The following is a 16,065-nucleotide window of genomic DNA, read 5'->3' on the forward strand; positions in this document are numbered from 1 at the left end:
CACGCACGCACCCTTACACACACACACACACACACACGCACACACACACACACACACACACACACACACACACACACACACACACACACACACACACACACACACACCCACACAGTCGATGCTTGGCTGTCTGGAACCTTTGGCCTTTTCAGTCAACTGTCTTCTTAGAAAATTGAAAAGGAAAACTTGATAAGTCCAGTTTTGAGTTTTCGTTAGATTTCACTAGAATCTACTAGTACATGCCATATGAGTTTGCTTTTTTAATTTAAATTTTGAAATAATTACATTATAATGTCTGATTTATTGTTATTTTACATAATAATAGTAATAACAATTGAACAGAAGCACCCAAAAAAGCTTCCATATTAATTAGATTGATAGGGAAGACTGTTTTAAAACATTCAAAATCAGTTTACCAAACCAATATTAACTTAAACTATATAAAAAAGTATACAACAAAAAAATCTGCACAGCCTTCACTGAAATAGCATAAAACATTATATGATAAGCAATTTATTTTGATCCACAAAATTCCTACAGAAAATGTTTAATCAACGACTTTTGACCTAAAACATGCAAAATAATTTTTCTTTCAAAATATTGGGAGTAAAAGTGATTAGAGTAATAGTTATCGTCAGACATGGCGATATCACAAGCTTTGAACAGGTGTAACTAGTTTCTTTGCATTAACAGGTCAAACAGGCATGTTGACTGTCTCCGCCTACGGTGACCCTGCTAGGAATGTTGTCTGTTAGTATAATCCCTCCAGCTACCAATGCCAACTAATGAAGGAAATGCAAGTAAAAACAGGCAATCCTGTAAAATATGAACAAATAAAACACATGTACCCTCCTTAGCTCTGTGATGTTTGGTTTTTACCAGCTCTGATCGGTTTAGAAGATGTAGCAAAGATAAAATTATAGAAATACCAACAATAGCTCAAATAACTGCTTGCTAAAATGAGATCTGAGTTCAGTTGAAATATTTCATGGTAAGGTAGAAAAATCAACAGCTTGGATCCATTCTGTGTTGCATCAGACTCGAGGTGCAATGGGGTGGAAGATAGTTTCTCCCTAATGGTCTTTGTACTGACCAGGCCGTGTTTAAAGGCCACACAGTGTTGATACTGACCACGCCACCCACCTTATGTCTTTATTGTACATCACAACACTCCAATAATCTCAACCTGGTTTCTGAATCACAACAAGATGATAATGAGTTGTTGAATCTACCAGGAACTTTGGTGGGTCTGAAGGCAAAAGGTTGTCCAATGGGCCCCTGATAACATGTATCTAACCCAGTGATGGTTTAATGTAAAGAGTGAGTTCTGGTTTTGTTCTTAGTGTGTTCTATGGCCTGAGAGGTCACAAATTTTTTTTCTGCTTTTTGAAATATTTAAAGTTGATATTGTACATTTCTATTTTAAAGAGGCTTTAAAGGGCCAGTATTATGTGTTTTCCAGGCACACAGTGTCAATAAACGATACTGCCTTCAGTTGTTAGAAAAATGCTATCTATATTAAATATGACCTATAAATGAAATTTGACTTTGTAATTTAATGCCTTTAAGAACTCTTGCTTTTTCTGAAACTCTACTCTCAGGAAGTCATCACAACATAGATCCTATTAACCCTTTAACAATGTGTTTATCAGGGTTGCACTGAGAAGTAGCTCACAGTTCCACCAGGTGTTGGCTAATTGCTGCTGGCTAGTCTGAAGGAGCTGAGTGTGGGAGTCACGGGGGAGTGGTTCTCTGTGAGGCAGAAACTCTCTGAAGCTCGGAAACTGCAGCTCAGAAGAGGAGTAGCAAGCCGAAGGCTGGGCTAGGTCCAGCCAGGCGTTTTGCACAGCTGAATGGTTGCCACGGAGATTAAAGGATTTCTCATGCATGAAATAATCAAAGCAACACTACATGTGTGTCTTTGATGAGGGGGAAACATAATACGATGTAAAAGTGAAAAAAGAAGAAAAAAAAGAAGTAAATTTAACATAATAATGCCCCACTAATAACATGCTATTGGAGCCAGTCAGCTGATGTGAGAACATTAAATCAAAAAGTGAGGCCTGTCCCCAGTGGGTGCTGCTGAGGGCTTCCATGGCTCCCAGAGTCCCCGTGGGAACGGCTCTGGTGAACAGGGAGGTCAGCGCCAGCAGTGACATCAGCTGGCTCTGTGGAAACGCTTCCAGCCTCTTCGTCCCCACTGCAGGGTGAATGTGAAGTCAGCGGAGCAGACTGACACAGGGGAAGATGGATTTAGAGCATTTATTACCACAGCTCCGACCGAGCGCAATTAGGATCCGTTCATGATGCAATCACGGAGTTGGATGAAAGTGGGACCCCTTGTCAAATCGGCTCTGCAAATATCTCACGTGTCAGGGGGTTATGGTGATGGAGGTGATATGAAAAGGCAAGCAAAGCAGAGCTGTCACTTTGCATCAATGTCTAGTCTGCAGAGCCTCGGGATGGAGACATTTCTCCTTGTGCTGTTGTGGAAACAAAACATTTTCTGTTTTTTAAAATTTCTTTAAACCACAAAGCTGTTTCTTGTTCTCTTCGAACGAATTAATGTTTGGCGCTTTCATCTGCATTGCACGATGGCGTGGTTAATGGAAATGTAGATAATGACACAAATCTGGCCTGCTAGCACCAGTAATTGATATAGATAGAAACTTTTTTTGTTTTATTTACAAAGAAATGTAAATATTCTTTTAAAGGAAAACCTTTGATGCAATAAAATGTATTCATCTTTTTAATAACCATTATTTTTGCATTTCAGTGACATTTACTCAAAAGCAGTCAAATCTACTTTAATTAACTTAGCTAAATACAACAAACATGGTCCAAAAATGACCCAAACCATGTTTTCAAAGTTGAGACTTTTTTCTTTTGAGTTTTTCTTCACCTAAATTGGACTTGATCAATCCATAAAGAAATTCGGGGAGCTGACAGCACATTGAACAGTTATGGACAGGAAGCTTTGGAGCACATTCTGTAGGATTTCCTCCCACTTCCCCTCATTCGCAGAGTCATGCTTGCTACTGATCACTTCAGATGGAAAATTTTTCCCCGATTTCAAAACTCTGACTGAGGTGGAGTTTGTAATTCCGGTCTCCAGTATGGCAGCGGAGTGCGGATTCATCCTGCAGATCAACGTCAACTTTGAGACTTTTGTTTTGCACAAGTGGATGCACAAATGTCCAGATTGCTCATTTAAATGTGATTGTTTCATTTTTTTTTTTGTTTCATTTTTTGGGGCCACAAGAGTTTTTGCTGATGTGGAGATTTTTTTTTCTTTTTTTTTCTTTTTTATTATACCAGGAGAAAACCCCATTGAGATTAAAATCCTTTTTTTCAAGGTAGTCCTGGCTGTTAGGCAGCAACGACACAAAATAAATTACGCAGTTGAAATAAAATGTCAAGCTATCAAAAACATTGTTATTGAATTTGTCTCAAGAACTTTTAGTTTGGATGTAAAAGCACTAAACAAGAGGAATTCAGTCAATCTCAAAGTTTCTTGTGGCAACTTTCAAGAAGAGGGAGCAGAATGAACTAAAGCTTTATTACCCAATTCAATCTGAGCAAAACGGATGAAAAGAAGCAGCAAATTGTGTGGGCAAAAAGTATAAGAGTCAACATTTCTCAGTGTAATTGGAATACAAATATAGACTGGCAGGAGTCCAGTCTGGACAGTGTGGATTTGAAGCGAATGAGAATTAAATGCAGTTGGACATGCCATTGGTAGCATTTTAAAAGTGATCGGTACATTTTTTAAAAATTATTATTACTCTTTTACGGACATTACTTACTTGAATGGCGTGTTTTTTTGTCTTTCATATGTTTAAGAATGACTAGAATAAGACAAAAAAAAAAGACTGTGTTGCTAATGTTTTATTATAGCGTATCAGGAATGGGGCAAGTGTGCTCTATTTTAGATGAAAATATGTTAACAAACAAGTAATAAGTTAACAGCATGGAGTAGCGGCTTCATCTAGAAACACAGACATATAGACAAACTCTGAATCAGTTTAAAGGCTGTAGGATGAAAGAGAAAGAGTTTGCAGCAAATAGAGCTCAACCAATAAGGTTTGTCCAGGAGAGGGACAGGGAAGAAACTGGAAGTCATGGCCAAGTGTCATCTGTAGAAGGATATGCTTTAAGTTGTTGGCAACAGACGCTAAACTGGCCTAGCAGCATAACTACAGCGATAGCTCAGGATAATCTAACTCAGTCTAACTATCAGCTTGATCAAAGAGGAAAGTGTTAAACCTAGTCTAGAAAGTAGACAGGGTGTCTATCTTGGACACCCTGTCTACTGGGAGGTGGTTCCACATGAGAGGAGCCTGAGAACTAAAAGATCTGCCTCACTGTTTTTCTGTCAGAACCTCAGTAGAAACCCTGCAGTCTGGTACTGCAGGCTTATTTGGACCAATGGGATCTCTGATGGATGAAGGAGTTAATTATTAAGAGCTTTATGAATGAGAAATGAAGTGAAGAGAAGAGAAGCCAAATACAAAAATGGGCAAAATATGATCTCTGATTTTCATTTTCATCAGAACTCAGGTGGCAGTGTATTGGGTCAGCTGAAGGCTTTTTAACTGCATTTTGTGGACTTTCCACTAGTAAAGAATTACTCCAGCCTTGAAGCTTTTTCTGTTAAAAAATATATTTCCCCCCCCTGATATTCAATTAAAATTTTCTGAGAAAATGAAGTTTAGATCTTTATTATCAATAAGATATAATCATCAAAATTAATGTTTGGAATATATCAGTCTGTGTTTACTGACTTTTTGTATTTTATGGGTTTATTTTTTTTAAATTTGAATTACTGATATAAAGCCAGATTTATTGAGATCGACCAGTTTTGTCAAGGTCGTATAACTATACAGAACCACCAGCAATTTGCTTGCTTATCAGGTGGACAGAGAAAACAGTTCTGGTTTTGTTGATTGTTTCTCAAATGATCCTGAGCAGAGGCTGAGGCTAGGAGTGAGAATGCCAAGAAATGAGCGATTATTAATTGAACTGCAGCATTCTGAGAAGCCACCTGAGCGGCTCACCTGCCTCAGAGCTGAATAGACGTTGGTCTGTATAGCGCATGCGCTGTTCATTCTAGGGCTCCACTGTCATGGCGGTGACGAACTGAAGCTACCGGGGCAGATCAGGAAGCAAACCCAGCGCAGCTGGCTCAACCTTGTCATTTAACCGAGTCTCCGGAGCTTCCCGGGCAGCGCCGAGCACACATCCGTCTGCTACCCGCTTCTTCGGAGCCGGACATAGGACTTCTCCCCTCCTTTGTTGGGAGTTTTCGGTTGTGAGTGTCAAGTGAGTGCACTCGGAGACAGCAGCAACTTCCACAGCTGAAGGGGAGAAATTAAAGTGACTGTGTCCAGAGGAGAGAGCTGGTGGAGCGGGAGGACGGCTGGCTGGCTGCTCGCTGCCTGCGGTGTGTGCTTTCTTCACGGCTTTAATCGCATCAATTAATCCGTGGGGGTATCAAGTTACGGAGCGAGCAGGACAGAGTGGAGGAGCGGTGACATTTCCGACCAGCACCACATTCCCCCATTGCTCCCTCTTTACAGCGTCCCTCAAAAAACTACTTTAAATGGGAAGAAAAGGGCTCTGAGTATGTGTCTCTAGACCGATCACAACTCATTTGAAGGGGGAGACAGTAGAACCGTAATACCCCCCAACCCCCTCGACGTCGGCTGCTCCCTCGCCATTGGAGGTGAACAGGTGCCTTACCTGTGAACGCTACCTGTCCCGTCCTTCCTTAGCAAATGGCTAGCGCAGAGTCAGCGGAGCCAGGTGATGGAAAGGACGGACGAGCGGGCGCCATGCAGCTCAACCCCGCGGTCCCCATCAGGGGGATCAGGATGAAGTTCGCCGTGCTGGCTGGCCTGGTGGAAGTTGGTGAAGTTTCCAACCGAGACATCGTGGAGACCGTGTTCAACCTGGTAAGCTGATTATGGGAGCTCAGGACAGGCCGTGGACAGACCTGTCTCCCTGAACTCTCTCTGCTAGTGTGCCGTCCCGCTGAAATCATCATTTAATGTCATAGCAATTTCTTCTTTTACATGCCTTTTAACATTACGTTACATTGAAAAGGTATTTTATTAAAGTAAAAAGCGATTCCTAGTTGGATGTAGGTATTTAACAGTTGCTTAGTTCCTGTCTTTCACCATTTAAAATTGTTCTAAACCTGTGATAACACATTTTGCTGGATGATATTGTGAAAGAAGTTATTGCGATAAAAAATGTCATTTCGAGACCATTTTTAAGTAATATTGTGGTAATGGTATAATAATGCAAGAACATAAAGATGAATAAACTTTCGATTCTATTTAACATTTAACACCGGAACTGGAAGACATTTTAAATATCCAAAATAAATAAAACAGAAACAAATAAAATGAATTATGAATTCCTTTAAAAAAAAGTGTTACTTGAGACCAAAGCACCAGACTGTCATGCAGTTTTTGGTAGAAAAAGTGAGAGAGGAAAACAATAAATCACGTAAATGGAAATTATTGGGCTTGTTTTAATTTATCATGTGATTGATTGATTTATTACTTATTGCAACAGGCCTAATCTGCTTTATAGGTTCCTACACTGTTACTTCAGAGCCGACTGTAGATTATTTGGGGCCCTAAGCAGATTTAGCTATGGGCCACTATTTCTGGTCAAGCTGATAGTTTTATTTCATTGAATTGAGGTTCTGTGTAAACATGAATAATTCCCTGAATTTTAGTAGAAAGAGCTCATATTGCTATGAATTTATAGAGGAGTTATTAAAAACCAGTGGGGGGGCACCTGTTCAGATGGACCTGATATTTTAGCAGCACAAACCAACTGAGACGGATATTGTTCATTTCTGCAATTGGATGAAATTAAATGTGTTAACTTTAACAGAATACCATTGTTTATTTTGGTACCATATTTTCTGGTTCCATGTTGCTGTGGTAAAGTTATGTTGATGAAGGCTGGTGAGAGCTGCCTCGGTCTGCCTGATCAGAAATCAGAAACATGCTAGCTTCTTAAAGTTTACTCCACTCCTGAGGAGTTTCAGCTGATGTAGGATCAATATGTAGACTGTAAAAGAACACGCTGATTTAATAGGTTCAAAGTTATTCAATAAATTTGATGTGAAAGCAAAGGATTGAACCTGAAAAGGGAATATAGAAACTTTCAAATAATTAAAAAGTTTCAGATCTGTATGATGTTTAGCAAACAAGATTTCTGATGAGATTTTATGCGTCTCAGTGGTTAGAATAAATGTCAGTCATATGCAGTCCAAAGGTGATGTTTGTTACTGTTTTCACAGAAAAAAATTCTGCCACGAAACAAAAGCTTGTTCTACTTACAGTATTTTCAATATAAAAGGGAATTTCTGAAATGTTTTTGATGAAAGGTAGACCTTGTGCAGTGAAGTAAGCGTGTGCTCACACATCCACTCCGTTGACTGTTTACATTTAAATTTAGGTGGTGGGAGACATTAAATAGTTGATTTAAAATTTCTATTAATCTTCTGGAAAATCTGAGTTATTTTTTTTCCTGCCTAAAACCTCAACAATTATGCCCAGCTCTGTTGCTAATGGCAATGAAAAACTAAAGAGAGCAGAACGCTTATTGACTGAAAAAATTACAGCTCTATGTATATTGCACCTTTTATAAAAAACGTCTTTTACATATTTGTTAAAATTGTCAAAAACAACCAATCAAAGCCAGGAGGATGGTCTTGGCGCCGTCAATCAACCTCTAGTTCTCGCTGCTCAAAGTACTAAAGATGACGAAACAACTTATCGCTACAGGAAAACCGTAGTTGGTGGGCATGCTAACTAGCTTTAGCATTCAAGATATTCAAGAGGGGGGAGGATAAGCAGCATCACATGGAGAGTTATTGACGGCACTAAGACTCGCCTCCTGGCTCTGATTGGCTGTTTCTAGTTAGCACTGAGAGAAGGCGGAGGAGCTTGATCCATTTTATTTTCCCCACAGATTATGTCTCATACCAAACTGTAAAAAGTTAAAAAAAAATGTTTTACACAAACATAAGTAATGATGAACCAGAAACATTGTGAGCGTACATGACAAATGTTCCATTTATTAGTTTTTAAATGCTTATGAAATCTACATTTGTAGCAAATTATAAACATTGATGAAAATTTTAATCAAGACCCATTGTTCATAAATGTAATGACAAAAAATGTGAATTGTCGATGCCTGTATCCCTTTGGAGTGCGCCCCCTGCTGGCCTGGGAGTCATAATGGCAGATTAGAGTGCTTATGCTTTGGGAGAAATCTGCATAGTTTATAGTTCAGCTGAAGTGGATTTTACTTTTCAGAACTGGAGGAGAGAACTGCTTCACTTTCTAGGAGGAACTACAGGTTAGATTAGAGAAGCTTCTGCAGATGTTTTGTGTGGCCAGTCGCAGCAGGTGCCCTCACAGGTCACCGATCGGGTAGCTCTGTTTGTCTGATAGCGAGCTGTAAAGCGACCTTAGTCCACGTGCGTGAGACTGACTGAATGAATGGAGCTTTCCACAACTAGGAAGTGTGGCATTTAGGGACGGAGCATGCTCAAGCAGAGTTTCCGCTGTCGAGGCGGGAGGAGAGGTGAAGGTGGAAACCTGCAGAACTGCTTCGTCACCGTTTGCCAAACAATGGAGCCCTGTAGAGAAGGAGCCTCGTCCTCCATGTCTGTAGTCATTAAGTGAACTGCGACTCCCACTGTGGAGACAAATGAATCACAGGCAGTTGTCTTCAAGTGGCTGTGGCCTCATTATGACAAGCAGTCTGCCGTTATTAAATCATGAAAACATAAAATACTAGGTTTAGTCAACCTCAGCTTGTTTGCATCATCAGCATGTGAGCTTTGAGTGGCTGTGGTAGAATATGCCTTTTTTAAAGTTAATTTTATATGCATATTATCTAGATTTTTCAAAAAAATCATTTTATTCAGTTTCACATCCCTTATCCAACTGAGTCCAGTATTCATATTTCTAATTACTGCACATTATTTTTATGCGACTGTCTTGTACAGTATGTTATTATTATTGGTTAGTTTTAATCTTTCTTTATATTATAAAGAATATATTCTTTATATATTATTTTAACACTATACATCTACACACAGGCCTGTCGTGATAACACATTTTGCTGGATGATAAATTGTCCCAGGAATAATTGTGATAAATATAATGTTTTCAGACCAGTTTCAAGTGACATATTAAAAATGGCACAATACGCAAGTTTGCTCTCGTAGATAAATAAACTATAATTTTGTAAAGAACACTTGACACTGGATCCGGAAGATATTTTAAATATCTCCAAATTACCTCAACTAAATGACCAAAAACAACGTAGAAATAAAACCCCACACACAACCAAAACCTAAAATGAAATGGATTATGACATGTCTGTAAACAGAATTTCTATTCCAAAGCTATTAATCAAATCAGAATAAAAGTTCTCGAACTCCTTTTAGTTTTTTACTGCTTGTTGTGACAGGTTAACATCAGTTTCACCGTTGTTGTTTCTAATCTATTCCACACAAGATATGATAAAAATGTAGACTGGTCTAAGCTCTGGTGGTTCTCAACATTGAAGTTCAGCGTAATTCCTGTACAAATAAAAGTTTGTAAGGACCATCATTCAAAAATATCATAAATCATCTCACGTTGTGAAACATCCTTCCATGCCCTTCCTCTTGTCTCTGTCTGCTGTCTTCACCTTCTTTTGGATCCTTCCTGCGTTGTTTCCTCCTACATGCATGCTTCGTTGCATCATGCTTTCTGCTGTAGGTTATTTGTGTGTGAGGCTCACCACAGCGGTAGTTTTCATGACTTGACACTTGGGCTGAGGTCCAAACATCAGGAGGCAAATTCATTAGACAGCTGGCTTTGTTTGTGCTGGGAGTCACTGATTTGGCCACAGAAGAAGAATCAGTGTTGCTCCCTCTTTATAAATGTATCTCCTTTCTCTGCCGTTTGCAAAAAGTTTTCAATTTTTGAAACTCAAAAGTCGAAAATTCTCCACTTTTGAAACTCAAAATTCAAAGTTTTATCCAAAAAAAAAAATTCAGAGATTAATAACTATTTCTGAGTTTTATTTGGCAAATTTTCAAGTTTTCAAACTCTGAGATTTCCTTGTGTGTTTTATTTATTTATTTATTTAGAAAATTTCTGAGATCTTCAAAATTTCAGATTTTTTTCTTTCTAGCAGTTATTTGGCTTCTGAAGCTCAGAAATTTTTATGGTTTTTGGTGAATATTTACTCCTTTCTTCTATTTACACTGCCCCACATATGCTGTAGTAGAAAATCAACAACCCAGTGAATCATTTACACTTTTTCCTCTTTTGAGAATCAGAGCAGTCTGTATTACATGTCACAAACTGAGTTAATAAACTGAACCTGGGAACTATTTCACGACTTCAAACAATAAAATGACAGAAAATAATTGAGAACTTAGGTTTAATCCCATAAACGGCACACTATTGCACCTCCTTGGTTCTGCTTCACCTGGATCCGAACGGCTCTGCGGTTCCATCTAATGCACCTCGTCTAATGCTCCACCGGCTCAGGTGTTGCCTAATGAAGGCCCATCCCAGTTCAGCCCAACCTGCCTCCAGCTTCACCAAGCTGAGTAAACAGGAACAGCCCTATACAGTATTTACCATCTTCTCTTGTCACAAAAACATTTAATTAAAATCACATTTCACCATATCTAAAGTTTTACACTGGATTCTATCGGCAGTTAGTGAACTGTTTCCCTGCTCTAACAAAACTATTGATTTAACTCTACAGCAGATGACTGGTATAGATGTAAAAGGTCACCGCCAGTTCTGAGGGGGTGTGTGCCCTACTTTACACTACTACCTAGTTTGTCATTGTTCAGTTGTGGCTCGGAAGAAAAAAAAAATCACACACCACACGTGTTCAGCTAAAAATAAACCAAGGAAAACCGTTACCAGTGCACATATTTCAAGTCAGTCCCAACTTTGGAGAAAAATCAATTGGGCTTCTTGTTGTTGGGGAGATACTTGCATTTCTCTGGCCAGTAGTTATGAAAGGCAGGTTTCAGGGTATGCATTCAATTTGTTTAGGCCAATGTGATGTAAATGCCACCCACAGGGTCACAGGAAGTAGGCCTGCTTTGTTTTGGTTTGGTATCGTTTACTGAAGCCCTGAATGAGGGAAGCTGTAGGGAGGGGGTCAGTCTATGTTGGGTTGTGTACTGTAAGCATTTCTGAATGACCGATCCACCTGTGGACGTTGTTGGTCGATACAGAGGCGGATTGAACCACAGTTGAACAGTCAATAGCTGTGGTTCACCACATCAACATGTTCAATCTGTTCTTATGCCTGGCAGAGGGATAGAAAGTATGAGGATATTAAGGCTGCAAATAACAATTTTATTAATTGAGAAATCAGATAAAAAATATTGTGATAAAACTTCAGTTCCGTATTGCCCTCTCCCAGTGTTTGGACATAAATGACAGTCCATAAAGAAACCCAGTACAGTTAACAGGCCAATATGGACGCTGTGCGACCTCTAACCTTTCAGGCCATTGAACAGGTCAGTTGTCCTAACAAGATGTCTTTCATTACCTTAAATAAATATTTTGTTTGCTGATGTTCTTCAGGTAAAACAGGGTTTTTTGAAAGAGGGACACCACCTTAGCAGTACCATATCTTCCAGCTGCAGCGCCCCCTGTCGGCCATATCGCAGCTCGTGCTCCATATGAGGCGAGATGCCCTCCACCACAGCCTTGTAGGGTGTTGGTAGCATTTGTTTCGGTTTCTTCAGAAAGTGCTAGAGGCCTGTGAAGAACAGCATGCCTGCATGTCAGAGGTATCTGGTGAAAGAACGGTACAGTTGTGATGTGGATGGTTAACAATCATTCCATTATAATAGATGAGAAAAGTTGTGTTTTCAGGGCAGCACTGTGCTAAAACAACCTTCAGAAGAACTATTGCTAAGTTCTGCTTACACCAAAAAAAACCGAAACATGTTTTCATAAAAGTTTTGAACTAAACAGGAACAGATTAACATTTTAAGTTAATCTGTTCTTAACTAGATGTCAGAAAGTTAAAAACATTTATCTTTCTGACATCAGCTAAATGTTTCCATCAGACGTTGAGCCGGAGTTGAGGAAGTTCTCATTGGAAGTTGTAAAACTAGTGTGGTGCTGTTTGAAGTTAACAATATAAGCTAATCACTGCGTTCTCTGTATTCAGACAGGAAGGATCAAACTAACAAACTCTACAGCAGTGTTTGTGGTTTAATGAGGTGGAAAAGGTCAGAGATGGAAAAGGTAGTTCACATCTCTGAACTACAGTCAGAAATGTGAAGGCATGAAACCGCCTTCACAGTTTCATGTGATATTGATGAGGAGCTCAGGATTTGCAGGGAATAACCCACTCAACAAGTTGGTTTCATTTAGTTTTTTCAACTTGAAATATTTTATGTGAGCAAATCTTCAAATGTGTGCTTGGCTCTCACACCTGATGTAGATCTTGATGAACCAGATACTACAGCTCATGGAGTGATGGGAAAGAATGAAAGTACTGATTAGAATCAGAGTTGATCTCTGTCAGTTCAGATTGTTTAGCAATATGCAGCTTTAGTTAAAAGTAACATAACTGGCATATTAGCTGTCATCATGTTGCATCCTTGCATATGCATTTTCTTGCTTCTTATTTTGATGTACATACTTATTTCAGTCTATTTTATTTTACATTTATATTTATATGTTTTATTTGTATATATACTTTTATATTTAAATTACTTGCAATTTCACACTTGTGTTATAAATTTTACATCATTATTTGTGATGTAAATATCTTATTTACATCACAAATTACTTATATTTGCTATATACTTTGGAAGGGAGTAGTAGCCTGCCCACAGATAACCAATTTCCCTTTGAGGATCAGTAAAGTATATTCTGATTCTGATTTATTTTCTGTGGCCACCAATAGTTATGGGTTATGATTGAATCTGCCCTCATTCACATTTTCAGAAAAGAGAGACTGAAATTCAGTCTAAAATGTGACTTCATAAAAACTCCTTAACTGCCGTTGCAACAAAAATTAGATTTTCTACTCAAATCTACACCAGTCAAGCTACACATTTTAATGACCTTTTTTTAAATTAGAGATTCACTAATCCAATATTAATATCTGTATCGATCCATGATGATAATTCTGGATTGGGTATTGGTGACAATTCTATACTTTGTGCTCTGAGTGATGTCATGCTTTATTATTTTACATTATGTTCAAAATTCCTAATTATACCTTCTGAACCATTTGAAAGTTTATTTTTACGTTTGACAAGCCAGTCGACCTGCCAGTTTATTTTTTCCCATTGACTGTTCTATTCCAGATTGAACTGACTGAACAAATGAAAGTTGTTTTTACATGTTTGAAGGTTATGAAGATATTGGTGGATGTAAAAGTGATGTACTGGTTCAGCTTTATAAAATAAATATGTAATTCACTATACTTATGTCTGTGTTTTTAAAAAAACGAAACATCTTAAGTCAATTCAGCTCTGTTTTTCTGTAGTAAATCTCAGAAATTGGTATTGGAAGTGAAAACAGTGTATCTTTACAGTCTTACCATGAACATGATGGTCAGTATGTCCCGCCCACATGTAATGAGGCATCAGGTGTGGGTGGGAACCACTGAGACAGGGTTTAAAGGTGTGGGGCGTGTAGGCCACTGGGTGGACCCTCCACATCCCACACACTCCAGTGAAATGGAATAAAGGGAGCTCACTGTTGTTCAACCCTGAGCACTCCTGAAGCCTTTCTGCTCTGTGCCAGGGGAGAGACCGCAGCTGTCAGCAAAAATGGTTTCCATCTGACTGATCTAAGTCACAGTCAAACTGGCAAATCAGCTCAACACACTCATTTACTTTTTCTCAATTTACAGCATTTCCTTCAGCTAAAGTGGCTCCTCTGTTAGTCTGGACCCCAGCTTTCACAAATATCAAAGTTCCATATAGCTATTGATTAGTTTTTTGTATTAAATATCTAAAATACTTCCAAACTGGTCACATGTCCTTTCTTGTTTTATCCTCAGTTTTCACGTCACATCCTTGTTTGTTTTTAAGCAGTTATGAAGCACAGTGAAGAAACCTGAAACTGCTGCTGCGCAAGTTACTCATCAGGTTGTTGCTAGGTAACCAAAGAGTGAATGAGTTAATTGATGCCTCAGGCCTTCTTTTGCTCCCAGTGAGAGGTTGAGTGGATAACGTCTTTCCTGTGCTCACATCCCCCAGAATGCTGTGCGGTTCTGGATAGGAATTCAGAGAAATGATTGAATATTCTATCGGATGTATTATCAATTGATATTGATCACGTGTCCATCACAATATATATTTTTGTTTTACTGTCCAGCTCTTCTCATGATCTTGTTGCTATGTTACCACAGCACCTTTCTATGGGTTCCTGACCAATGCAGACCTGGATCTGCAGCTCCTAAGATGCTAGAGGAGAAAATGTTCACTTGCTGCTTAACTAGACCTGGTCATAATGTTATGCCTGATCAATTGATATTTGCTTTGAACTCAGATTTGATTCCATGCAGCATTGGTCTATTTTATAGGAAGTAAATTAAAAACCATTAAGTTGCTATCTTACTTGAAACTGCAGTTATATAGTTTGGATGTATCAATGGAGGAAAAACACTTGGGAGTTTTCATCTTTTTGATTTCCTCCTTGTGTTTTCTAGATGAATGACTCGTATTGTGAGCTATTTTTAAAGTTTCATATCTGTGTTAGTGTTTGCACCATGTGTTTGGCTGCTGTGTTGTTAACTCTGATGACCCTCCTCCTGGTCCAGGCTTGAATCGCTGCAGGCCGACCGCTTCCTTTGCTTCTTTAAATATCCTGCTTCTTGAACATACTATAGCTCTGAAGCAGCATCAAGCAATAATCTACGTTTACTATTTTAAAAAACTTTTTTTACATTTTACTGGAATTACAAAGACACGTTCATTCTTTAAAATTAGATATAGTTTTTGAAATAGAGATAATGAATTCTGATTTGAAATGTGGCTGCTAAATGGATGGTCAGAGGAATGACGGGTTTGTTCGCACACACTCCGTCAGTGGTGAAGGAAGGTGGGATCAGAGTGGTGTGTGTGTGTGTGCGTGCGTGTGTGTGTGTGTGTGTGTGGCGTTCCTCTAGGCATTCTCTGCCCTCTGTGGCAACAACAGAGCAATCTAATCTGACTCTTGAATGAAATGCTATCTGCTTCTCTGTTATCTGCTGCAATCAGCCCAGCTTCACAGTCACTCCTCTTCCTCCATGGAGGCTGAAAGTATGAAAGCATCTGATGTTTTAGGCCTAACTGCTTCTCCTGCTCTGTAGCTGGGATGCCCCCCCCAATATCCCCTTTGCCTAATGGGATGAAGTCTTATTTATAGTAGAAGGAGATGAGAATCAGTTGAGCAACAATTAAAACCCAGTCTGAAGTAGAAATCTGCAAATCACTGACTTTAATGTGCGTGTGTGTGTGCAGCAAAGGAACCAAAGTGGTCCTAAAGTGTGTGTTGAAAGGAAATTGCACGTATGCAGAACAGTGCCGATTTTTCGATATCAACAAAGCAAAATTTCGCAATTGCGGCGTTTCCATTAAATAAGAAATGCAATTAAAATCACACATGAATACATTTGTTAAATAACATGCCGCGCCATCATCCCCTACCACTTCCTGTGGTCTTCTGTCATTTCTGCCAGTAGTAGCACCCCGTTGTTGATCCCATGATGCAAAAAAGAGTTTCCATTGCATTCGCCGATTACTGATCTTTATAAAAGCCTGGCCTGTCAATTCTGATCTTGGCAGGTACCATTTTTTTGGTCTAAAATGTTGCTAAATATAGCAATGAAGTTCCTGAGTTGGCAACAGTGGGGTGACTATTGTTAACTGAACATCCAGTCAAAGCTCTCTCACAGGAGAGCAGAAGAGGACAGTGGTTGATTTTTAGACCTTTGCCGAAGCAGATAAGATCAGGGATAAGATTGACTTAATGTCTAAGTATCGGCCAATCATCG

At 39.1% G+C, this 16,065-nt stretch overlaps 1 protein-coding gene across 3 annotated transcripts in view; it reads left to right on the forward strand.

Moving 5' to 3' along the window:
* The first annotated feature begins 5,098 nt into the window (after positions 1–5,098).
* lrba (LPS-responsive vesicle trafficking, beach and anchor containing) overlaps positions 5,099–16,065 on the forward strand; it is a 229,719-nt gene continuing 218,752 nt past the window's right edge. For all 3 annotated transcript variants that reach the window (XM_088008919.1, XM_088008921.1, XM_088008927.1), the window contains exon 1: positions 5,099–5,954. In XM_088008919.1, the coding sequence (XP_087865045.1) occupies positions 5,778–5,954 (177 nt within the window). In that variant the 5' untranslated portion in view covers positions 5,099–5,777. The remainder of the gene's footprint in view (positions 5,955–16,065) is intronic.

The sequence above is a fragment of the Poecilia mexicana genome, unplaced genomic scaffold (assembly GCF_051168715.1).
Source record: "Poecilia mexicana isolate PSO_F unplaced genomic scaffold, ASM5116871v1 scaffold_2, whole genome shotgun sequence".
Classification (NCBI taxonomy): Eukaryota; Metazoa; Chordata; class Actinopteri; order Cyprinodontiformes; family Poeciliidae; genus Poecilia; species Poecilia mexicana.